We start from the raw sequence: 25,707 nt of genomic DNA, 5'->3' as shown, positions 1-25,707 counted from the left end.
TCTGGAAGATATTATGATGCCATTACTTACCAGAGAGTGGATAAAGGATTGGGCTTCCCTAGGCATTGCATGATAAGGAGACAAGGCACTCTTAAAATAGTGTTTAAGTTGAGACCGAGTGCTGGAACCCTATATGGAACCAGCCTACCCAGCTTTGATGTGCCAAGTCTAATGCAGAAAGTCTCCAAAGAAAGTTGAGAAAAACAAATATTAAATATTTTTAAAATATTAGATATTTAAATACTTTTTTCAGAATAGCATTAAATATTCTGAAATAAATTATTATGTTAAAAATCATAAGAAGCAAATAGGACAAAAAAGAGAGCATATGTCTTCCTGGTTTTCTTAAAGAAAAAAGGTAAACATATTGCAGTTAAAGAAAAATTCACATTTTAGAAAATAAACTGAAGAAAAAAATCTAAATTATTTGTAATGTCTGATTTTTTTAACGGTGAATTGAAGTTTCTTATCTTGGGATACAGGTACTAATGATCTTATTAGTTCTATATAATAGTAGTAAAGACATGATTGTTTCACTTGTTGCCTCTTAAATCTTTTATTTTAAAATATTTTATCTGACTTTCACTGTATTTTTTTTCAATTGTGCCCTTCTGCTTATATTCTTAAAATAATTCCATCCTAGATAGGGAAGAGATGATTCAATAATGTCATCACATAATGCAGTGTTAGTTCCGTATTTCATGTAGCCTCTGAACTCGCTGTTTAAGTATGACTGAATTTGGGGAAGGTTGTCATATCTGTTGTGCTCCTAGGAGCCCTCTTAGAAACCATGTCTTAGATTGAATTTTTTCTTCAGACCATCTTCAGAGGCAGAATTTTCTCTTCCCATTATTGGGCAGGTCATGAAGGTGAAACTGGGAAATAATTATTGTATTTGGGTTACCTTTATTATCCTTTCAGTATCTACTCCCAGGAGGAAAATACATTTGATTGGCATAGTTTGGGGACTCCAAAATTGTATTTTTCGTATCATACTTTTCTAAATAAGTCATACTGATTCCTGCTTCATAACATTATGTAGTTGTGGCACCTAGTCCATTGGTTAATAGCAGAGAATTTCAATGGAAACATTGTATGTGCACCTGTGAGTGTATAACTGCCTGTTATTCTCACAAACTGAATCACTAAACTAATGTGTATGGGATATTCAGCAACGCTTGAGCAGAAGACGACAAAATGAAATAATGGCCAAAATCCAAGCAGCTATCATACAGATTCCTAAACCTGCATCAAACCGTACTCTGAAAGCACTTGAAGTCCAAAAAATGATGAAAAAGAAAAAAGAGGCAGACGTAAGTGATATAATATTAAATCCTTTAATATTGTGCTGTGTTTATCTTAATAAAAGAATGATTTTTCCCTAAAACATACATATAGAGGGACTTGCAAAATTTCTTACTTTATTTTCACATTATCTCTGACATTGTCCCTTCTCATTACAAATTCCTTCACTGTATGCATATTCAACCCATTTATACTGTTATTTGTTCAGAAACAGAGACTGTAACTTTAGGCCAGGGATGACAAACTCCTGTTAAACGATAGTACCTTTGTTGAGGACTCTGTAGTCGCTAATAAACTAGGCCAGAATGGGTGTCGTCATAATGGCTTGTGACTCCCCTGGGTACACCAGGGGCCAGTGGACGTGCACATACCATATATGTTCCATTTCTACTATTTTTTTGCTCAATTTCTCCTCACCGTGCTGTACCATTTTTTAATGACTCCTAGAAATGTGAAGTGATTTGCTTGCTGTCAGTATATTTAAATTTCAGATACTACCCAAGGGATATTTTACGAGACCCTAACCAACTGTCAATCATTCCAAAGACTACAATCTGATTCTATGTCAGAGGGGAACAGTACTGCATTTCGATACTGATTCCTACAATCTACACTACCTGCTGCTACAATGATGTTAGTGATATTTTTGCCCATGACCTAAGAAAAAGATTAATAATTTATTGAACATCTGCTATGTCAGACTATGGATTGGGCACTTCACATTATCTTTAATTTGTGAATGACTCTCTAGGTAGGGTATTATTTTGCCCATTTTGTAGATAAGGAAACTGAGACTCAGAAAGCTGACATGTTTTTTACCCAAGTTCATGATGCTAGTAAAGCAGAGGTTGACAGATATCTCTGATTTCTAAACCTGTTGCATTTTATATTAATCCACATTTTTTAATATTAAAAAAAAATCCTGTACTTGGATTCTAAAAAATACTACCCACAGAGGTTTTTTTCTTCCAATCTTAGTACAGTATAATTCTCATATTTCTCAGAGTTGAATAAATTTTATTAATAAGAATTTGCGGTAGACAGAGGATGAGCTAAAATTAAGTTTCAGAGAGCCAATTAGTAAATAAAGTGGCGTAAGAAATGTTTAAATCATTTAAAAATGTTTAAATCATTTAATAAATATTTATATCCAAAAAATGCTTATTCTCATTAAAAAGAATTGCAATTAAGTGTCAACTATACTTCAATAAAAGTTTTTTTTAATAAAAAAAAAATCATGTCCTGACTCTTTGATAATCTTCATTCTTATTAAATGCCCTTTGAGCTAAAATTGTCAGAGCTAAAATTGTGATTTGAATTATTCAGATTAGGCAATTTTCACATTCTGTTAGGTATATTTAGCTTAGAATAGAAGTAACAAATCAGAATTATAAAACTACTCTAGAGTACAGCTTTTTATTATCTCACCTCCTAATTCGCTTGAGTTAGTATTGCATGTCACTTTACAAACTTGAATGAATATGGTAAATGAAGATTTTCAATGGTTTTTAGAGGCAGAAAACTGATACTGAATTTTTTTTTTAAGGATGTGACCAATGAGATTAAGAAGTTTGAAGCATTAATAAAAAAGGATCTCCAGGCAAAAGAGAGGTAGGATATGAACTATTTTAATAATCATAAAGCTACATTCTTTTCTACCTGTAACTTTTGGATATTTAGAAATAGTTTTGTAAAGATCAAGAGGGAAAGTGGCTATTAAGAAACATGAAGTTAAATTACTTTTCTGTGGTGTGCTTGCTCTTCTAAGTTCACAACATTTTTGAAACATTTCACTAAAATTGTTTCCAGTTTAAATTTGTCACAGTAAAGCCTTTATTAGACTTTAGTTGGTTTCTCTCATGTTGCATTTGTTTCATCCTCAGCATTTGGCACAGAGATTCAATAAAGAGTTGTTGAATGAATTTGTTGACCAAATGTCACTAAGTCAGTTCACTGAGTTCTTTGCAAAAAGTGCCTGGTTGATGGACTTCATTTGCCCAAAGATAAATATCTCCCTTTTTGTTTCCTATTAAGGGTCATTGACTCACAGAAAATAATCATTAGTAACTACATTTAGTCATAGAAATATGTAGGAGCAACTTGAATGCTTTTTCTTTTTTCACATTTTTACACGGAAACTACCAAACTCTACTTATTTATGATTCATAGAATATGAAATCTCTGTCAAAGAATAAAAACAGACACAAATTATATACTTTGATTCCATATTAATATTTCTGAGGGAATAGAGTCACATGAGTAGGAAAAAGGAAAAAGCTAGACGAAGAAATGGTGAGGAAGGAAAATGAAGCAAAATGAATACATACAGTACCTTTCCTCACACCCTCCTGATGCCCTCTTCTAATTCTCACTCCCATTTTTCAGTGCTGCCCCTGACTCCTAAAGAAAACACAGTCCAAGTCTACTTACCCAGGTAGCCACCACCTGAACCCTGACCTTGACCCATAAAACTACTGGATTTCTTCCAACTTTTCACTCACTTCACCAGCTATATGCTCTGGAGTGATACACAGATGGCATCTACCAGAATTACCATCTAAACATATTGAATTATTTTGTTACTTGTTGGTGAATGGTATTCTCTGTAGCCTCATGGCTGGCCCTTTTCCTGGGACTCCACACAATTAGAAACCAGAGGTAACACAAAGCACAGCAGCATTTTCCAATCCTGGCACCAGCATGCATTTTGATTGATTGGTGCCCTTGCCATGTCAGTTATTAAATGTTTTAAAGGTCATCCCCGTTCAGCTACAGACCTTCACCCTGTTCCCTATTGCCCTGTTAACTCAACGTGAACCTAAGTCTCTCTATCAGTGAGCTTTAGAAACCACAAAACAAGAGTGGCTTAAATTAGATGGATGTTCACTTATTGCTCATGTCCTAGAAATCAGAATGTGAGCAGTACAAGATGTGTGTTGCAGCTCCAAGGTCATTAAGGACTGCGGCTCCTCCTTTTCTTTTACTGCACTGTCCTGTTATGTGGTTTTCACCCTCAATATCACATTCACAGTACAAGATGGCTGCTGGAGGTCTGGCCATTAGGAAGGAGGCTAGGCAAGAAGTAGATATCTCCAATCTTAAATAGTTCCTTTTACGGGCCTTTCCACAAGTCCCATGTAACATTCTGCTTACATCGTATTGGCCAGAATTCAGTCACATGGCCATGTGTAGCAGAATGGGAGGCTGGGAAATGTAGCCTTTAGCTAGGTACATTGTTTTTTTGAATAAAATTTGGACTCTGTTTGGAGGAAAATAGCAGTGTCTATCACAAGTCCTGTCTCTGTAGAAGGCTCCTTTTGATTCTGCTAGAAATTTCCCTCGGAAGACAATGTAATATTGACACCCTCACTTCTCAGAGCAGCAGGATAGGGCCTATGGCAGCAAGAGTCCCTGGACCAGTCACCTCTGGCTGTGATCAGAATCATCTGAGACTGCAAATACCTCTGATGACCCTAAAATGAAAATGTTGGGAAACACTGATCTAGAGCAAACTTTTAAAGAAAACAAAGGCTATGGTACAATATGGCCCTTCTTAAGCTCTTTTAGTAATCACTAATTTTGGTTCACTCTGAATTCTTAACTTAGAATCAAGCATGTCTGGGCTTGTTAAGAAATGTCATACTAGATGACACAAAGCACTAAAATCCTGTCATAGGTGACTCTAAGGAACAATTTCTGCCGCTGCCTCTTTGCAGCCTGCTCCTGAAACAGTTCCTCAGGGATGTCACCTCAAAATCCATCTTTTTCTCTTTTGTGGAAGAAAAAATGATGTTTCAATGTGAGCAACACAAGACCTCCCATGTCTACTTTTTTCCCTACATGTGCAGTTTTATTTTTTAAGATAAAGCATGAGGTTGTTGGCTGCTGCAGTTTGACATTTGGATTCATAGGTTTCCCTTAGGATCTTCTGAACAACTACTTTTTTTTTCTTTTTTTTTTTTACAAATTTGGCCAAGGTTCCTATTACTAATAATTCCTACACATACAATCATTAACTCTATGGAGGCCTAGGAAGCAAACAGATATAGAGAAACCATAATTATTGCCCTCAAGAAATCCACATCTAGTAAAATAAATATTCACTCAACAAAATATTGTGTGGCTTTATTGTAATAAGATAGTAGATGGGTGGGTGAGTGGGTGGATGGGTGGATGGACAGACTGAGAAATAAAAGAGGAGCAATATGTGAGGAATATTATTAGAAGCATAAATTAGTGTTGAAAGAGCTCAGTCCCATGCGCAATCCAGGGCAAACTCTTTTAAACCACATTTATGTAAAAATATAATAAGAATTTTTATGATCTGAAAAAGTTATGCTACATAATTTTCATAAATAATTATACTAAATCTTAATAAATAGGGTTAAATTTTGATATTACTGAGGCTTTGATAGCTACACAAGTTCTGTTCAATGGTTGTCAGTGACAAGATACAACCGAAGGTTGAGCTCCTGCTGATAAAACAACCAGAATTTTAGTGTGTGATTTTAAAAATTATGTCATACTTATGTAGTGTTTCTTAGCATGTCATTTGATATTTAGCAGACGTCAACCACACGTCAGGCGTACGAGGCATAGGTACGAAGGAGTAAAATAGGACATTTTTCTTATGAGCTCAGAGGTCAGCTGGGAGCAGCAAACCGACAATGATGCACTATAATATAATACGATCTGTCCCATAAGCATGCAATTTTTATACCATTAAATATAAATTAACTGTGCTCTCACAAGACTATTTGTCTACATGAGAATTGATGACTATTTAGTCCCTACACACCATAATAATGTGTCCTTGTCTTTTAAGTAAGATTATAAGTTACATGAAAAATTCAGCAATAATGTAATATTAAAAACAGTAATTATTCATAATACTAAAATTTACTACTTCTTGGCAAATCACATTATGATATATCTTGTACCATTGTATTGTATTCTGTTTATTTTTAAAGAAGTATTCCAATGAGAATTGATTATTTGATTCTTATAGATATAAAATTATCTTACTTTTAATAACTTTTGAATGAATCTATAAATTCTCATCTAAGCCACCATCTGTGTCACTAAATTGTTTGCTTTGTGTTGGTAAGACCACTGGCTCTTCTTGATCCAGGACTTGGGCACGAGGCTAGGTCAGACCTATGCTTATGAGTGTGGCATGATAAGCAAGTCAGCTTTCAACTGCTGAGCCTCCAATAACAGCTGGGTCACTGCCCTAACCAGTCAGAGGCCTTTGGGAGTTCATAGAGCCGCTTTCTATTTGCATTAAGTGAGAGAGTGATAGTGGGTGGAACCATCCATGGAAATACTCTCAGGGTCCAGACATTAGTATACCTAACTGACTCTTGTAGAGATATGCCTTCCCTCACTCTTTGGTTATCAATATTATGCTGCTGTTGACTCAAAACATGAGAGCCGGCAGGAAAAAAGAAGGAGAAACATTCAGAACCTATGGATAGAATGAAGATCATGAGAAGTGAAAGAACAAGTTGGTGATAAGTCTAGTAAGAAGACTATGCTAAGGATCTCAAATGGCATGAGGCAAATGGAATCTACTGGTAAGCTATGGGTGTAATACTGAAGTGCTAATATTCACTTCAATGCTTGTATTGATAAGTTAACAGAGCATCAGGGGAGCCTTCTCCTGAGGTCTTTCTCCATGGTCACAAGTAGTAGCCTGGGATCACATTATTTTTCAATCTAAAATAAAAATTATTGTCCCTAGTGCACCCAAGACTTCTTTAGATACAGCAGGCCAGACGACTACTGATTTATTAAACACTTACTCTGATGATGACTACATAAAAAAAATCCAAAAACGCCTCAAAGAAGATGCTTTTGCAAGAGAACAAAGGGAGAAAAGACGGCGGAGACTGTTAATGGACCAGTTAATAGCCCATGAAGCACAAGAGGTAAGATATTTAGATATTTGTTAAATAGTAGTGCTGGAAATTTTACAAACTGTAGTCTTTTATACACATATATGTGTATCTTTTGTATGTATTATCTGCCACTCTGACCCAAATGTCAATAGCACATCCTCACATCATAACAGCAAGTACGCTCAGAAAAAACAAAACAAAACAGAAAAACTACGTACAACATTGACTAGAGAATCTAAAATCTGGTGATGGTTGTACAACATGGTGAATGTACTTAATACCACTGAATTGTACAGTTAAAAATGATTAAAATGGTAAATTGTATTATTTACCATAAAAAAATACGAAAAAGGAATCTAAAACTTATCGTCAACTATGTGTGTCTATTGTTATCTTTAAAGGTAAAAGGGAACTTCCCCCCAGTTTTATTGAGGCATAATGGACAAATAAAAAGTGTATATATTTGAGGTGTACAATATTATGTTTTGATATATGTGTAATTGTAAAATGATTACCACAATTAAACTAATTAACATATCCATCACCTCACATAGTTATCAATTTTTGATAAGATCTACTTTTATAAGTTCAACTTTTTTAGATTCCGCATGTAAGTGAGATTATGCAATATTTGTCTTTCTGTATCTGGCTTATTGTACTTAGTATAATGTTCTTCAGGTTCATCCATGTTGTCACAATGGCAGGATTTCGTTCTTTTTTAAGGCTGAATAATATTCCACTGTGTGTATTACCACATATTCTTTATCTGTTCATCCATCGATGGACATTTAGGTTGTTTGTATATCTTGGGTATTATACATAGTGCTGCAGTGAAAATGGGGGTGCAGGTATCTCTTTGAGATACTGATTTAATTTCCTTTGGATAAATACCCAGAAGTGGGATTGCTGGGTCATATGGTAGTTCTATTTTAAATTTTCTGAGAAACCACTACACTGTTTTCCATATTGGCTGTACCAATTTATAGTCTCACCCAACAGTTTACAAGGTTTCTCTTTTCTCCACATCCTTGCCAGCACTTGTTATCTGGGTTTGTTTTTTTTTTTTTTCTTGATAATAGCCATTCTAACAGGTGTGAGGTAAGATCTTATTTTGGTTTTATTTTCATTTTCTCTGGTAATTAGTGATGTTGAGCACCTTTTTATACCTACTGGCCATTTGTCTTTTTTTTTTGAGAAATGTCTACTCAGATCTTTTGCCCATTTTTAATTGGGTTACTTGGCTTTTTTATTATCATTTTGGCTATTGAGTGGTTTGGCTTCCTTATACATTTTGGATATTAACCAAAATGTGTGGTCTGCAAATATTTTCTCCCTTTTCATAGGTTGCCTCTTCTCTCTGTAGCTTGTCTCTTTTGTTGTGCAGAAGCTTTATAGTTAGAGGCCATTCCACTTGTCAATTTCTGATTTTGTTCTCTGTGCTTTAGGGTCATATTAAAAAAAAAGTCTTTGCCTGGAGGGAAGGGTCAGGAGTTAGCTAATTGAATGTGGGGTAATTGTGGTGGAAGGCCAAGTGTGTTTCCAGAGAGAATATCATATGGAAAGGCTCAAGCTTTTAGCAAACTAATATATCATCTGGCACGAGTAAGCAGAGGCCAAAATGGTGGAAGGTAAAGTGTGTTTCCAGAGAGAATATAATATGGAAAGGCTCAGGCTTTTAGCAAACTAGTATGTCACCTGGCACGAGTCAGCAGAGGCCAAATCAATGAACCTTATAAGGTATGTAAAGAAAAATAAGGAGATTTTATCCTGAGTACAAAGGCAAACAAGAGTGACCAGGTCAGATTTGCCTTTAGAAAGGTCACTCTGGCTTTAGTTTTGAGAATAGATTGCAGGGGAGCAAAGGAGCTGTTGCTATCATCCAGGTTAAGACATTATTCTGGTTTAAATCTAGGGTAGTGGCAACGGGGATGGAAAGAAGTGCCTCAGGAGCTACTTTAGAGGTAAAATCAATAGGACGTAATGATTCATTAGACATGGGGAAGTGCAAAAGTAGGATAAGAGGCCAGATGTCTAGCTTGGACAGTTAGGCAGATGGGCGTGTCATTTGCTGTGATACGGAAGGTGGTAAGAGGAACAGACTTGGGAAAGAAGGTGATTTGAGTTGCGAATGTAAATAGGACAAAATTGCACATCTAAAATATGAAAGTCCGTTTGAGGATACTTCTTTTATTCACCTAACTACCACATCTGATCTGCTCAGTGGTTCTGTTAACTGAAGGGAAATGTAGGTTTTGTAAAAGTACGAAGAAGTAAAACTGTGTAGCTATAGATTTACTCCTTTCTTAGTGAAAAATTCAAAGAATAACTCTGCCCCCAGCACTTTGTACTAAAAGGTTATTTCTCTCTTCAGATTCACATATATCTTTATTCATTCATCTTGATAGTCTTTCTTTTAATTAGCAAAATTACAAATTTTGAAAATTAAACGATTGCAAAGTAGATTTTAAAAACAACTACCTATTTCAAATTTTGTTAACTAGCAATGGAATTTTGAACACACTTCCATCTGTTATAAATCACTTGTGTGTTGGCTGCTAGGTTTTTTCTATTTTTCTGCTTATAATCTGGGCCTGACATTTACCTGGAAAATGAAGTGAGTGAATTCTTTCTGTTTTTTCTCCCTTTCCACCAGGATGCTTTTAGCATCACTTTTTCAAGGCTCTAACTCAAGATCTGTTCATGGGTGCAGCAACCTGAGAGACATTAAAGAGAGTCAGTGTTCTGGATATTTCCATCAAGGGAACTCCATCTCTGTGCTGTTTCCTCTCTCTGTTGGGGAAAGTTGCTATTCCTATTATAGAACCAGTCTGGGGCAATCAAAAAGGGGTTTCCACTTCCACTGCCTCCTTTCCATTAAGTGTGGTGTCCCCAGCCTCCCTGTGTAGCTGACACAAGTGACAATGCTCCACAGTGGTGGAATGGGAAATTCCCATCTGCAGCATGGCCTGTTTTCCCATCTGTCCTTCTCTCCTCCAAAAAGAAAATGGTACTCTTCAGGGCTAGGATTTCCTCTGCTTCCTGCAACTCTCCATTGCTTTTTGGGAGCATGACATGAATCTCATGTCAGTCCTGGATGATTTCATTCTGGCTCCATGTGTACTACAGCTATCAGAAATGTCTCAGAATGTCTTCGCTAGCTTTCAAGTTGTTGCAGTGTCCCCCTGGCGTTTATATACCCTTGTTTTAGATGGGCTTGAGAAGCGCGAGCCAGAGACCTGTGCTCTCTTGATACCTTGCCTCCTGATTTGTAAAGAAATGAAACAATGTGAATGAAATGATGAGATTTAAGGTTAGTAAGATCACTTTGACTTTTCTGGAGGATAGGTTTTGGAGATGGGTTGAGGGGAAGGCATGGTAAGGAGGGGCCGAGGCTGTTCAAGGTGGGGTAATGTCAGTATGTATAGAAGTGGGTTGGGGGTGATTGGAAACATAGGAGGCAAAATAGACTACTTCTTTAAGAATTAGATATTAGGAGTAATAAGAGAGGAATGAACTTCAGATGGCGCTAACACTTTAGATCACAGAGTCATAGGTTTATAGGGTCATCGACTGAGATGGGGAAATACTGAGGGGGAGAACCAGGTCTGAAGGGGAGTTAGTTCAGGACTTGTTGAGTTCAAAGTACTTCATAGGCATTTAAGTGGAGATATTCAGACTATGAACTCAATTTGGCTCCCAGTTGATTCTGTGGTTATCTGGCTAGCATCCTGGCTCGTTCTTGGGATTCACTGCACTACCTCCACCTTCCCAGAACCTTTTCTGTATTATTCCCTTGGAAGTAGCATTTGAACACTAGGCCCCTCCCCCACTTCTTAACTGAAAGACCTTTGAGTACTTGCTTCCAGGTCTTTCCTGCAGTGCCACATTCCTCCACAGGAGCTGCTCTGGCATCTTTGGAGAATTAAGCAATGGTATAGCCAGAGTAAGTTCCTAGCTCCATTCCTGGAAGGGGCAGAGGACCAAGCAATCAAATTGAGGGTGTTTTAGATTATTTGTCTAAAGCTTCCCCAAATATGGTTACATATAATTAAAAGAGAAATTACTTCTCTTATTTTATTCATTGCATATACTTGTATAGAATATTTCACCTATGTTATGGGTTAAACAGACATCTGTAAGCTGTCCTGAGCACCTAAGCATAATTTATATCTTTCTATGAGAAAGTATCCCACATTTTAATGAAATTTTGAGAAAAAGTATATTTCTAAAACATGAACTACTTGTGCAATGGAACCAAAAAAAAAAAAAAATGTCTTTTCTACTCAACTTTTGCATGCAGGTTTTAATACACTTTATAGTTTTTCATACTGAAGCTTCATATACCTAGTATTGACTCAGCTAGTCAACAGTAATTTTCTTTTCTCCTTTTTAATCATAATGCGTTGTCATCCAAGCAATAATCAAAACATATCTACCAGATCTCATCTTACAACTTAATTGCTTTGTACTATAAACACAGCCAAATGTAGAATATAGTCTATATTTAATATAGAATTCACTTGAAATAATAAATCAAGGTTATATATATATATTTTTTTAAAATATGGTTGTGGCTGCCCCTCATGTATCCCAAACCACCTCAAAATGTGGTAGACAGATGGGGCTATGTTCAGCTGTGTTGTCCTTTTGTTGATTTTAGCTGGCGTTGCACAGATGGTTTCGGTCAGCTGGTAAGTTGGCTGGGGCTGGCTGACTTATGAGAGCTTCATCAAGTCCAGCTGGGAAGACTGTTGTGTGTCTCTCTCTCTCTCTCTCTCTCTCTCTCTTCCCGGCATATTCTCTAGCAGACCAGAAAATGTGGTGGTAGTGGCAGGTGTCACAAGAGAATTAAGAAAATTAGACCCCAACTGTTTTTTGTTTGTTTGTTTATTTTGTTCTTTTTGTTTTGTTTTGTTTTTTGACTAATGTCCCATTGGCCAATTCAAGTCAATGGTCATCCCAAACCCCATATTTAAGGAATGGAGAAATAGATTCTACTTTTTTGATGGGAATATCTTCAGGATAAAACTGCAAAGCTGTGGATGAAGAAAACTGAAGAACTTGTGGCCATTTTTACATTCTGCCTCACCTCCACTATTGGATCTCAAAAGGAAACAATGATTAACATTAAAGCTTCTAGAATTTTATAATCAGATGAGATGTGTGTTTCAAAGTTGTTCATGATTTCACTTTTTTTCTGATATATGTTACTAACAGAAAAAAATTCATATTTACTTTCAGTTAAACTTGCATTTAATCTACATTTTTATATAATTCCCAGGTTCACGTTTTGGTGTTTATCACAGAGTGTTATTGTTATTTGTGTCCTGATTCTGAAAATTATATACAGTATTTCTCCCATAATCTTATAGTGGAAGAGATGATGTGAAACAGTGTCTTTAACGATGCCAGGCTTTCTTCCTGAATAATCAGTTTGTTGAGTGGACAACTCCAATACTTGGGTCTTCTTAGTCTCCCACCTTGAGAACTTTAATTACCTCCTTCTTCCACATGAGGTCTCTGTTTAGACAGAGTGAAAGAGGTTGAAGGGGCTTTGGAGATCATCTTCCACCTAAACCCCTCATTTTATCTGTCAAGAAATAGGCCCTGAAAATTCGAGTTACTTACCCAAGGCCACACGACCAATTAATGGTACAACTGGCTGCAGTGGCCAGGGCCTCTGATTCCCATGTTAATGTTTTCTCCACTATTCACTTTCTGGTTCCCCTTTAATTCTCTTAAAGAGAGCCAAGAGAATGCATTTAATTTCTCTTCCAGATTACAACCATTAGAATTTTCTAAAATAAAGAGTGGGTCTTTTCCCTTTAGCCTCTTCTCCAGCCTTCCCATTCTATCAGATTTTAGACTTTCCTTACACAGGTATTGAGATGTCCCCACTGGGAACTAATCAGCTCTTCCATCTTCAGCCAGTTGGTGTCTGTGTTTGTTTTTATGACTAGTATTTATGTTAAGAATACCTATAGCACAATTCCAAATTTCTGAAAACATACTTATACACTGAGAATTATATCCCTTGTTTATAAAGCCTTGAACACAATCACCTAATGTAATTTTGATTGGATTTTAAAGGAAGTGATAATTCGTTTAAAATAATTGGGAGTTGCAAGACTGTAATGCTTCTAGATACCAAAAGCTTACCACCTTTGCTGGGAATTTTTATTTTTATGACTTGATTCTTGCCATGTTGAAATTTAAATCAAATGGCAGAAACTGACGTGGATGGCTACTGTGCCTCTTACACATTATTTACGGACAGGCTTCTTAGCCCAGGGGCAGACATGGATTTCCCATTGATGGATAACTGGCCCTTCCAATGGTGTCTGCAGGAGGCTTATCGGGAGGAGCAGCTGATTAACCGGCTGATGCGACAGTCCCAGCAGGAGCGCAGGATCGCAGTGCAACTCATGCACGTTCGGCATGAAAAGGAAGTTTTGTGGCAAAACAGGATTTTCAGAGAAAAACAATATGAGGAAAGACGACTAAAGGATTTCCAGGATGCTCTTGATCGAGAAGCGGTAAACAATATCTCCCTTAACAAAAATCTTTTAAGGTTAATTTTGATCCTTTCTACCAAGTCAAGGTAAACAAATCTGGATTTAGTTGCCAAATCACTGAACAAAGTTAATTTTTGTATATGGCCTCTCTGTGTTCTCTCCCCATTTTTATTTTTGTATAATTACACTGACAGCACGTACAGCACCCACATTCCGTCTCGGTTCTACAAATATTTAACGCTCCCCACTAGTCCTTGTGTCTGCGTGAGTACTGATCTCAAGCGTCTTCTTCAAAAGCTGAATTATCGGGATAATTGTGCCATTCCTTTTTTATTTTTATTTTTGACAAGAGTCACGTTGTATGGATTGAGTGCCCTTTGCTTGCATTAGAAATGATGTGTTTAGCTAATTTTTCTAAGTGCCTATTAGAAAAATATGTTTGCTTCACAAACGCAGTTAATTAAGTGCAGGATAGTATAATATGTATAGCAGCACAGGCCTCATTATGCTGAGAAACATTATCTTGAGTTGGTTTCTGAGGATTGGGACCCTCAGGCCCCTTAGGGCCTCAGAGACCAGCATTGTGAGGTTCTGAAGCACCTGAAAACAGTTACATTCCATTACCTTTTCCTAAAGCTGAGGTGTCTGCCTCCCTGATACCCCTCCCTTGCAGATAGCCGATTTCACAGTTTGGATGCACCCGTGGCTGGTGCATAAATAAATGTCGAATTGAATTTGTCAAAGGAACACTTCACTTTTTCTTTCCAGTATCATACGAACTAAACAAAATATAGTTTATTCCCCACGGCGTTATCCTTCTACTGCTTTACTTTTGTGAAGAAGAAGAAAGAAGTTTTAAAAAAATTTATTGTTATCATTATAGTTTTGTTATTGTCTGTGGTGAGGGAAGGGGGGATATCCTAGAAGTACTTTTAAATTTATTAAAAATGTTAAAGTTTGTTAATGGTTCTCATAGGCTATTAATGTATTTCATATACTAAGATTCATAGTATTAATGATGACGTGGTCACTTTCTGTGGAGGATACTCTCGTGTTTTCCTCTTGTTTCTTTGGCTGCTCCGCCTCAGCCTTCTTCGTAGGCACATTCTTCTGTAATTCCAAAACATTGACTGTCAGTCCTGGGCCTCCTTCTATCCTGTATGTTAATTCCTCAGGCAATCTCTTCCAAGACGGTGGGGGTATGATTACTGCATTAGACAAAGGGCCCAGGTCACAGGGCCGAGTCCTCAGGGAAACACACTCCAGCCATCAGGCACAAGCCCAGTCTGTTGACCTCAGCTACCTGAGCCCACGCATTGCTGCCAGCAGCACATGCCTCTGAGGAGGCTGTCCCAGGCTTTGTGGGTCCCTTCCAGGTTCCCCTTTGAGGCTTTGCTGTCCCCAGGAGCTGCCAGGGAGCGGGGTACACATCTCTTTCTCTCTTTTCTGAAAACCTTCCCCTTTGAGTAACCTATATTAATTTGCCTTTGAATTTAGTCTTTTAAAGTGAGGAGGAGCCCCCAACAGTTTCAGTTCTCCATCCTGCAAAAATTCCCTAAAGCAGGAGTTAAAAAGACTCTGATTACCCGCTAGAAATGAAGAAAGGGGGAAATTAGAGAGAAGTTATGCAAATTACCTGCCCTGCTCTCATTTCCTCCAAACCATTCTCCATTCTGCAGCCAGAGGAATCCTGTGGACTCTCAGATTTGGCCACTATGCCCCCCCTCCCCCGCGCGCACACACACAAATATCCATGGCTTACTTTCCACCAGATTCCTGCTCCTAACTTGTTCCCTCCACCCCTGGCCTCTGGCCACACTGGTCTGCGCTCAGGTCCTTGAACAAGTTATTCCTTCTACTTTTCCCCGTCTTCCCATGTGCGTTTCCCCAGTTAATAATCATCTTCCAGGGCCCCGTGCACCTGCCGCTTCTTCTCGAGGTCAAAGCCCCTGTTATGTAGCCCCACACGCCACAGTCTTTCCCTAGTGACACCTATCATAGTATGTAATGATACCTTTATTTGTGTGGCTTCTTGACTACCTCGCCTACTGGATGAAAGCTCCACGAGGACAGCGACCATGTTTGCTTCTGTTTTCCCAGAGCTTAGTTAGGCCAATGTCTGGCACAATGAGAGAGAGAAAAAGCTCATGTTTTTTTCATCATCAGCAGTTTTCATCTGTTTGTTTTGTTTTTAGATAAAATCTGCTAATCTCTTTAAGACAAGAGGGCATCTATTAAGACAGCTTCTGATTTCAAATTCCTGTACCACCTACCATTGTCATTAACAATAAACAAACAAGTTGATATTTAACATTCATTTGGAGCATTTACTTAAGCATCGAGCACTGTTCATTACTTGCATATATAAGTCTCACAATGGCCACTTCACAGGGACACCATCCTCTTCTGCACTTTACACGTAAGGAAAGCGAAGCGCAGAAAGCTCGCAATCACACAGCTTGTCAGTGGTGTAACCTGGAGCACAGCCGTCTCCATCAGACTCCAGAGTCTGCGCTCATAACCACTGAGATTTACTACCTCCCCAGACTTCCTCTTTCCTTTCCTTCTTTCTTTTTTTAGGGCTGCAATCCATTCTCCTGTGACGGGACAGGAAATTTATGGTGGGTTTCACACAGGGGAGGGTTGGGGGCTCGGTACAGGTAGAAGACTAGGTGGCCACAAAGAAGGAAGAAAGGCATGGGAGGAGGAGGGAGGAAAGCTGCTCTGTCCTGCTGGGGACATTCCACTTTCCTTTCGAGCTTTTGGTGTCCTCATGTCCTAAATGTTTCCCCATGCTTTACAGGCACTGTGGTACACCAACGTCATGTCCCATTCTACTGTCACTCTCTCCATAAATTCTCATCTAACTGCTCCTACTCTCTCAGCCTCCTCTTTCCTCTGAACTCACACTTCATGAAGCATGCCATAAAGCTTTTACTTAAATTGTATGCTTTCTCCATGAAAATAGAGCCTACAAAATAATAAAATAACAAATTCGGTTGTATTTCCTGAACATGCCCAATGAACAGGATTGACCTTAGAGGTCACCTTTCCCAACAAAGATACAACTAACAAACAAAATAAAATGACAGTCACAAAACAAATTAACCTTCCATTTGGTTCAATGGACGATATCAGTCCATTGTCATGCATTTAGTCATTTGTGAATATTATCATGATAAGAAATATTTGCTCTCACAAGATGATCTGGTTAGTTTTCCTGTTAATGCCAAGTCTTATTAATATCACCGCTTTGCGTTGAGGAAATAGAGGTGTAGGGAGAGTATGATTTGCCCAAGCTCTCACAGCTAATACCCGACTTCTGTACACAACCCGGGGCTTGAATTCCATCGCAGCTCCACCAAGGCTCCAGTTTACCTCCATTTTACACACACTGGGTTAACTTATAAGAGGCAGGTCTTGTTTCTGGAGCATGTTAGCACAGGACAGAATTCTTCAAGGAGCTGGGATAGCTATTTGAAAAGCAATATTTTGTCATGCTGAGTTTGCCCTTTGTACTTTGTGTGAAGAAGGGGTTTTCTAAATTAAATAATGGGCAAACTGAGCAGAGAGTGATGGCAAACTGCTTAAATATTTCATTACTTACTGCAGATATAGATGTCTCTATGAATGATTTATATCAATTTATTAAGGATGTAATAGCAGAAGGCACATTTAACATTTGTTGACAAATGTGTTATATTCTCAAGCCAGTATAATCAGGGAGTTTACAAAATGTTTTCTATGTATAAATCGGTATTCTAGAACTCTCTCACTAAAAGACAAAGGGCATTGTCCAGAGCAGATATGTCAGGTTAAGGCTCCTGACATGGGTACGAAGAGGCTAGCTATGCTTGGGGTCTGGCCCAGACTTGCCTGTTTCTCTGTGATCCCCGCCTCTGACTATTTGAAACCCATGAAGTCAAGAGTTCTCTTAAAACATTTAAAATCCAATTTGTCATTAATCCATGGGCTTTCCCTGGTTATGCCACTTTTCTCTGCACTGTGTTTCACTGATAAGATAAGCTTAGAGGAGAATATTTCCAATTTTGTCTTTGCCATCATACTCAGTACTTAATATATTAAGGAGAAAATGCTCTTTTATTTACTTTTTTTCCCCCTGGCCTACAAGGAGGTTTCAGTCTATCTAGACACATTTTGGTTATTGAAGTTAAGACATTATTTTCATTTGAATCATTGCACAATTACAGTGACGTAAAAATGTCTTTGCTACCTTAGGCTTTGGCAAAACAAGCCAAGATCGATTCTGAAGAACAAGCCCTCCGAGAGAAGGAAGCTCATGAACAAATTGCTGTGGAAAGAGCTCAAGCTCGTTACAAAAAGCATTATTTAATGTGTGCTGATATTTTTGATCAAATACTTGATTTGTCCACTAAAGTGGCAGACTATCGAATGTTGACAAATAAGTAAGTATTGTTTTTATTATACTTAATACAATGGAGACACCACAGAGAATGAGAAAGAATAAGATTGTAAACTGGACAGTAGGCTGAGAATTGAAGAGAGATAAACATGTTTTATGAAAGGAAGATAAGAAGTGGGATCCAGAGTACCTTGATTACCGATGTAATTCACACACTGACGGGCCTTATTTAATGTGTATTTATATGTTTTTTAACATTTAAATTTTGTGTCTAGATTCTCTATGATTTACTAGGACAACTAAGATAATTTATTTGAAACACTTGAAACTTCTTAGAAGACGGGAATTATTTAAAGATTATTTACTAATAATTAATGTTATTTATTTTCATTACACCTTGTTTCTAAAAGTAAGCAAAGTATTTATAAGCAAAACAGAAAACAAAAAATATAAAGAATATGCCAAAATAAGAGCAAAGGAAAATCCAAATTAAAGTAGAAAGTTAAGAACAAGGGATAAATTAAAACAGAGTTATAAAGGCAGCCATAGATTTGCCAGTTACTGCAACTGAGCTGCAAATTTCATCTGAGCTTCCTGGTGGCCAAAGCAAAAAGGGAAACACAATCTGTTACATGATTTCCATTTTCCATTCTAGTTCTTTACAAAATACAAAACTTTTCTTGGAACTCAGTTTAGAACAGCAGTTTTCTCATGTGACCTCACCCAAGGTACACTGAATAGAGTAGTGGAGAATGTCCTCAGCAATGTCTTTTAAGCATATATACCGTGTTTCCCCAAAAATAAGACCTAGCCAGAAAATCAGCTCTAATGTGTCTTTTAGAGCAAAAAATTAATATAAGACCTGGTCTTATTTTGCTATAAGACCGGGTATAATATAATATAATATAATATAATATAATATAATATAATATAATATACCAGGTCCTATATTAATTTTTGCTCCAAAAGACGCATTAGAGCTGATGGTCTGGCTAGGTCTTATTTTCAGGGAAACAGGATAGCATCTGGCTTCATAGACCTATTTCTTGTGCTGTCCTTAGCTCAAAGCTGATGGGGAATGGCATCGCAGTAGATCTCAGTGAAAGCAATTCTACAAGGACAACGATAAGGCAATTCAAATCTTGTGTACCTTTCAAGTCACCCACACTGAGTTTTTCTTGAGAACCTGTGCTAAAAAGAATGAAAGCCAGATGATCTACAGGGTCAGACAGGTGAGGGGGAAAGCAGCCCATCACATCATCCATGATAGGGACATCCTCCACAGTTCTCACCCCTATAGCCATTTTTCTGACCCACTGCCATATAAAAAAAACAACTAAATGAAATAACATAATGGTGAGGACATTTGGAGATAAAACTAATAAGGTAGAAGACTGAGAAAAATAAAATAAATAGCACTGAAAATGGAAAGGGATTAAGGAGTGAGCATTTAAAAATACTTTTCAAATTAAGGTAAATTCAAAAATTTGGAAACTATAAGAACAAAAATATGAGGAAGCTAAACTATAAAAGGGTTAAAAGGAAAAATGATGCAAAGCATTTAATGGTTAAAAAAAAAATAGATTTTATTACAAAAGGTAAAAGTAGGAGATTTAAATATAAAAACACAAAATAAGATCATTTAAAGGGGAAAAATGTACAGAATAAAGCAGATTGGTTTCCCCAAACAAATAAAGGCTCACAATTTAAAATTAAGACATCAACGCAAATCCCATTGTGCCCTGGGAAAACAGATTCAAGGCCCTCTTCCCTATTCTTCCCACGAAGTACAACACAAAGCACAGGGTGTTATACATGAAACAGACACAAGAAGGATGTGAAAGGTGGGAGAAGTCAGACCGGCTAGTGACCTGGGGACCCGAGGATGACACAGCGCTGAGCTTCCTCAGTTTTCTTTTGGCCTCACACATCCCAGAGCTGAATATTCTGGGAACACAGAAATGCCAGTGGTGCCGACAAAAATAGCCCCAACTAAAACCTGCTGTCTCTAGCCAAAGGACCAGTAAAGTAGCCTAGCAAGATGGAAAACTTTCAGACAGTACAGTAACCATTCTCCATCCAATACCACAGAAGAAAATAGACCCCACTCCCACCCTTGCCAGCAAAGGCCACGTAGGGAGCCTGGTCTCCTGCCTTCATGAGGCTGTAACAAGGAACTCCAACACACCCATCACAGTAGATCTGAGTAGGCCAAGTAAGAAGCATGGTCTTCCACCCCTCCCTGCTGGAGTATTGTTACAAGAGGCCCATTGGAGGGTCAGGACTTTCACCATTGCCCAGTGGTAACGAGCCACCCCCACTGCAGTGGAGACCATATGGGGAACCAGAATTGCCACCTCCTCCCAGCAGTAACAAGGATACCCTCTCCTTGGGTGGCAAGGAAGACCAGGTGGGGACTTCTATCCATACTAGTCAGTAACACAACGGCACTTTCTCTTGCTTAAGCAACATCAGACAAAGCAGCTAACACAGAAGGTTTATATAAGATCCAGAGTCTTGCAACATAATACAAAATGTGTAGATTTCAATTAAAAAAAAAAAAATCACTCGTCATTCCAAGAATCAGGAAGAGCTCAAACTATAATGTAAAAATTGGATGTAAAAATGCAGTATATAGATGTTTATATATGGATGGACTTGAGATATGCTGAAGTCCTGACCCCCAGTACCGCAAAATGTAACCTTATTTGCAAATAGAGTTATTGCAGACATGATTAGTTAAGATGAGGTCATACTGGTGTAAGGTGGGACCTTAATGAAAGATATATGACTTGTGTCCTTATAAGAAGTGGAGAAGAGACACACAAGAAGAACACTGTGTGACAATAAAGGCAGAGTTACACAGCTGCCAGTCCAGGGATGCCAAAGATCCCCTGACACCTGCCTAGAAGGGCCTGGAAAGAAGACTGTGGGAGGGGATTCCTCAGATTCCAGCACTGCGAATGCTTTTTGAGGGAAGAGGTTGTAGAGACAGTCTTCGTAGCACTGGCTGGGTCAGCATAAGGGAAACCAGGTGACGACCGACTGTCTTACTTTTCAGGCCATATAAGTATTATTTCTATGTTGAATAGTAACTTAAAAATCAGCTTACAGAGAACAACTTATTAATAAGTTGCAGACTTCCTATATGGATTTAGTTTGATTATTGTAATAGTTCACAGAGACATATACTAGTCTGTCTTTTATTACTCTATAAATCATGCTTCATGAAAATTAATATAGAGAATATATTGGCTATATGAAACCATTTCACTTTAATGAAAAAAAGACATAAAAATTTAAAGTTCCAGAGGTATTGATATCATAGATCTTTTAAGGGGGCTTTTACTTTGAAATTTAAGTGTCTTTTAATTGCAATGGCATACAATAATTACACATATATGTTAAGATTTTATTAGTCTACCCTACTGACAGTCAAGATAAACTCATTTTAGTGTATGTTCTTCGCTAACTAACATGTTATCAGTACATTTTTTTCCTAAGCATAGGTATATTTTTGGTATCAGCCTATTTACATGAACTGACTTGTTAAGATTGCTTCTTAACAAAATGATTAATGTTTCAGATAGTAGGCTATAGACTAACTGTAAAATTAAGTTTGAACAATACCTAAGTTGTGAATTATTTACTACACTATAGAAGACAAAGCCATTTCAATAATTCTGATGTTATTTCTATGCCTGAGATTATTAATTTCTAAACTCCTGTATCTCCATAAAGTAATCTTCAGCAACTACAAATATTTTGTTAATGGAAAACATATGATCATATGTGAAGTTTTACATTTAATTGAAATACTACTTTTTTTTATTGTGGCAAAACATCCATAACGTAAAAATTGCCGTTTTAACATTATTAAGTATACAGCTCAGTGGCATTAAGTATATTCACTTTGTTGTGCAGCCATCACCACCATCCATCTCCAGAACTTTTTCATCATCCCAAACTGAAATGCTATACCCACTGAATATCAACTCCCATTCCCCCCTCCTCCACCCTCCGTAAACTCTGTTCTACTTTCTGTCTCTACAAATTTGTCTATTCCAGGTACCTCATATAAATGGAATCGTACAATATTCTTTTGTGTCTGGCTTATTTCATTTAGCATAACGTCTTCAAGATTAATCCATGCTTAGCATGTATTAGAATGTAATAAAGAAATACTACTTTTTAAGTTGTAATTTCAAGCTCTAGTCCAACTATTTTTAGAGAAATATATGTGAATCATGTCACATATATATTTTCCTCCTTTGCACATCTTGTTCCCCTTGGAACTGTTTTCCCGTTTCTCTGTCTCATTACCTCCTAGTCATTCATCATACTCAAATAGAAATAAGTACTGAAAAATAATTTTAAAGGTTACCAAATATGCAATGACAATAAGATCACCATAGATTAGATTTTTCTGTTATAAATTATTTGCAAATATGTAAACCAACTGTCATTTTAAAAGGGCCTTGGAAAGTATTCAGTCTGTTCATTTTGCATAGGAGGACATGAACATTTAAATGATTTCTTAATTTGCACAGCCATTTAATATCAAAGCCAGGAATCCAAAAACCTAAGTATTATGCTAGTTCTAATTATTTTTAGATATATTGTTCTGTTAGTGCACAGTCAATAAGAAAGTTTGAAGAACCACTGGCTTTAAGTAACATTCATTCCTTCAAACCTACCAAGTTCCAGACATTGTATTAGCCACTAGGAATATAATAGCAAGTGGAATCCCTGGTCTCAAACAGCAGACCCGGGGGAATAAATCTAAGAATAGAAAAATTAAGGTTTAAGGTGTATATTTGACTAACCGTTGATTCATCTCTTTTTATTATTATTATTATTATTTTGCTATAGTCTGATTCCGCATAAGATGATGCATGATTGGAAGGAACTGTTTTTTAATGGAAAGCCCATATATGAGCAAGCCTATACTAAGCATCTACCAGCTAAACCCTCTGAACAACAACTTATAGAACTGGAAAAAAGGGACTTGCTAGATAACAATGATTATGAAGAATATCAGGTACAAACTAATATGGAATAATTAGAATTCAACATAATAAATAGTGTTTCTTTAACATCAATTTTGTGATATTATTTCATTTCATTCCTATTAATAGAAATAGGTATTTGATGTTTGCATTTTCCCTGGGTTTACTTTGTATTTATACTACGAATTTTAAATTCCTAACTATTCATAATCTATTATCTGTTACTCCCAGTAATATTAAAAGAGTGGTCTGGAAAAAAAAAATCAAACGTAATACATTACCTTGACAGATAAATTTCAGAATTTTAAAAATGTTTTAACTTGTTTATTAGCATTTTTCTTTGTATCAGCTATCTACCTTTGCTTCAAAAACCCTTATTAAAAGGTATTTCTCTTAAAATTTATCCAAATAGTATACTGTCTTTGGAGGCAAATGGAAAAGGAGGAGGTCTGAGCTTTACGAGGAGCATAGATTCAAACAATATTTTATTCAAAGATTTAAAAAAAAAAAGTTTTAGGTGCCAATTGTGCTTCTTAGAAAAGCTGCTGAAAAGCCTTTGGGGTTAGACAGACCAAGGACCTATTACTGGCACTGCCAGCTGCTGTCTGACACCTTATAGGCAGTTAGTCCCTTAAGTGCTAAAAGACTCGGTTTCGTAGTTTATGAAATAGGAATAATAATATACCGGTCTTGTTTTGTTGTTGTGAAACGTAAGGTAATGTGTATTGAACACTTGGCCAAGTGCAATGCATGTTGGATGCAAATAATACAAATCAATTTCATTGGATAGAAGTCTGTGTAGATCAACAACAATGAAATGAAGAGTGGGGATTTTTTGTTAGAAATATTGAATGAGTTTCAGAAGGGTGGTAAGTGCAACATGAAAAACAGAGAGGGAAAGCTGATTTGACCCAATCATTTGCTGATATTTAGCACATACTCAATAAATGTTTGTTGGAAGGATGCATTAAAAAAAATGAATGAATGACAATGAATAGGGCAATGTGTAAAATAGCACTGATATGTAACTATTGAAAGAAGCTTATGGAAAGATAAGGAAAGAAAGTGAGATTGTGAGAAATTATACACCATCTTTTAATTGGATGAATCTGTATTTGTATTACTAAAAGAATTATTATTTATTAAGGAGTAACTAGACTCTTACAGGATTATAGGCATATTTATTATGAATGGTTGTAGAATATACTAGATCTAGTGTGTCCACTTAGAATGCTTCGTAATAAAATTCTTTGACAATACCAAGCTATGTAAAACTATTTCTTTCCATTGTAAAGCCATTGTATTTGACACATTTTGCTGATTCATGGAATATTAATTTCTAAGTTATTTCATGAACAGCTCTACTTACTCTATTTTTGTTGATCGATAAATCAGGAGACCTAGCAGTCTGCAGCTTAGCAAAGATTTGCCTTTTTAACTTTTTTCTTGTTTGGGAAATTGTCACCACCGGAACACGCATGTCTTACCCACATCCTGAAGCAGCTGGTACATTTCTTTTGCAGGAAATTGTACACTTTTGTTAGGAGTATGTGAACGTCTGGCAGTGCAGTTTATTTTGTTGCTTTTATTATTTGTCTAGAAATGAACGTTACCTTAGGATTTCTGATTCGTGTTTATATGCACTGCTCTTTTTGACTACATGATGGAAAATATACCTCATACAGGTGTTAGGACGTATGTATGTACTGTAAACTATCCTAATAGTCATTCCCTTACTGCTAGAGCTTTTGTGTTTCTTCAGGATCTTGTTCAATGTTCCTGCATACAAGTAAATATACATGTTTCAACTTGTAAAATAAATTACCTGGCTTAAATAGTCTTTCACAAGATGTAGAGGACAACACACCCTGGTTCAGCTAAAGGAAACAGCTGTCTACATTTATCATTGCTAAATTTGCTCAGCATTTTTAATCCTTCAAGTAAATGCATAACTTAGAAATTAATCTTCAAAAGCTTTACACTCTTAGCATACTTTATGGATGCCCATAAACACCATCCTTAAAGAACTGATACCTCCCAGTTTTGAGCCCATAATTTTAAAGCTCTGTGAAACTATCATGATTAAAAAAGTTTAAATATTACACCTAGAAATTGGCATAAAACAAATTTTTGCTCATGTACACATCATATGTCGCTGATGAAAATTTGACTCATTTCTTAAGATCATTTCCTAAATCATCACTCTATTTATAGAATGTCTACAAGTGAGAGAGCTCTAGTCCAGGAATGGTGTGGCCAGAAATATCCTTTATCACTCCTAGGAAGGAGATAGGAACAGCAACATGGAATAGCTGGACCCCGCTGATCCCAGACAACTGCCTGGGATAACAATTAGTTATTTAATAGAGAGTTATTTTGGAGAGGAGCCCCGAAAACCCAATGGGCCATGGGCAGCAGGCTAAGCCAGGAGTCCGGCTACTCTAGCTCAACTGGCAGCCCCCGCATAGCAGCCAGTGGTTCTCAATTATGCAGTGGACTCATCCTGGTCAACCCCCCACTTCACCCCCTGCCAAATGCAAGTCCTTTTCATGAAGATTCTGCCACAACGCACTTGGCAATTTGCAGAGCTCTAC

The 25,707-nt window shown here is 37.0% G+C and overlaps 1 protein-coding gene across 1 annotated transcript in view; it reads left to right on the top strand.

Annotated features, from left to right (window-relative positions):
- Positions 1–25,707, top strand: part of LOC109450219 (sperm flagellar protein 2) — a 159,206-nt gene that overhangs the window by 28,004 nt on the left and 105,495 nt on the right. The window contains exons 5-10 of the mRNA XM_074329218.1: positions 1,173–1,313; positions 2,852–2,916; positions 7,049–7,235; positions 13,553–13,741; positions 17,960–18,147; positions 22,977–23,145. Of these exons, the coding sequence (XP_074185319.1) occupies positions 1,173–1,313; positions 2,852–2,916; positions 7,049–7,235; positions 13,553–13,741; positions 17,960–18,147; positions 22,977–23,145 (939 nt within the window). The remainder of the gene's footprint in view (positions 1–1,172; positions 1,314–2,851; positions 2,917–7,048; positions 7,236–13,552; positions 13,742–17,959; positions 18,148–22,976; positions 23,146–25,707) is intronic.

This window comes from Rhinolophus sinicus, linkage group LG03 (assembly GCF_036562045.2).
Source record: "Rhinolophus sinicus isolate RSC01 linkage group LG03, ASM3656204v1, whole genome shotgun sequence".
NCBI classification, from domain to species: domain Eukaryota; kingdom Metazoa; phylum Chordata; class Mammalia; order Chiroptera; family Rhinolophidae; genus Rhinolophus; species Rhinolophus sinicus.
Note: the sequence above shows the minus strand (reverse complement) of the source record. Positions and strands in the feature narration are given on the sequence as shown.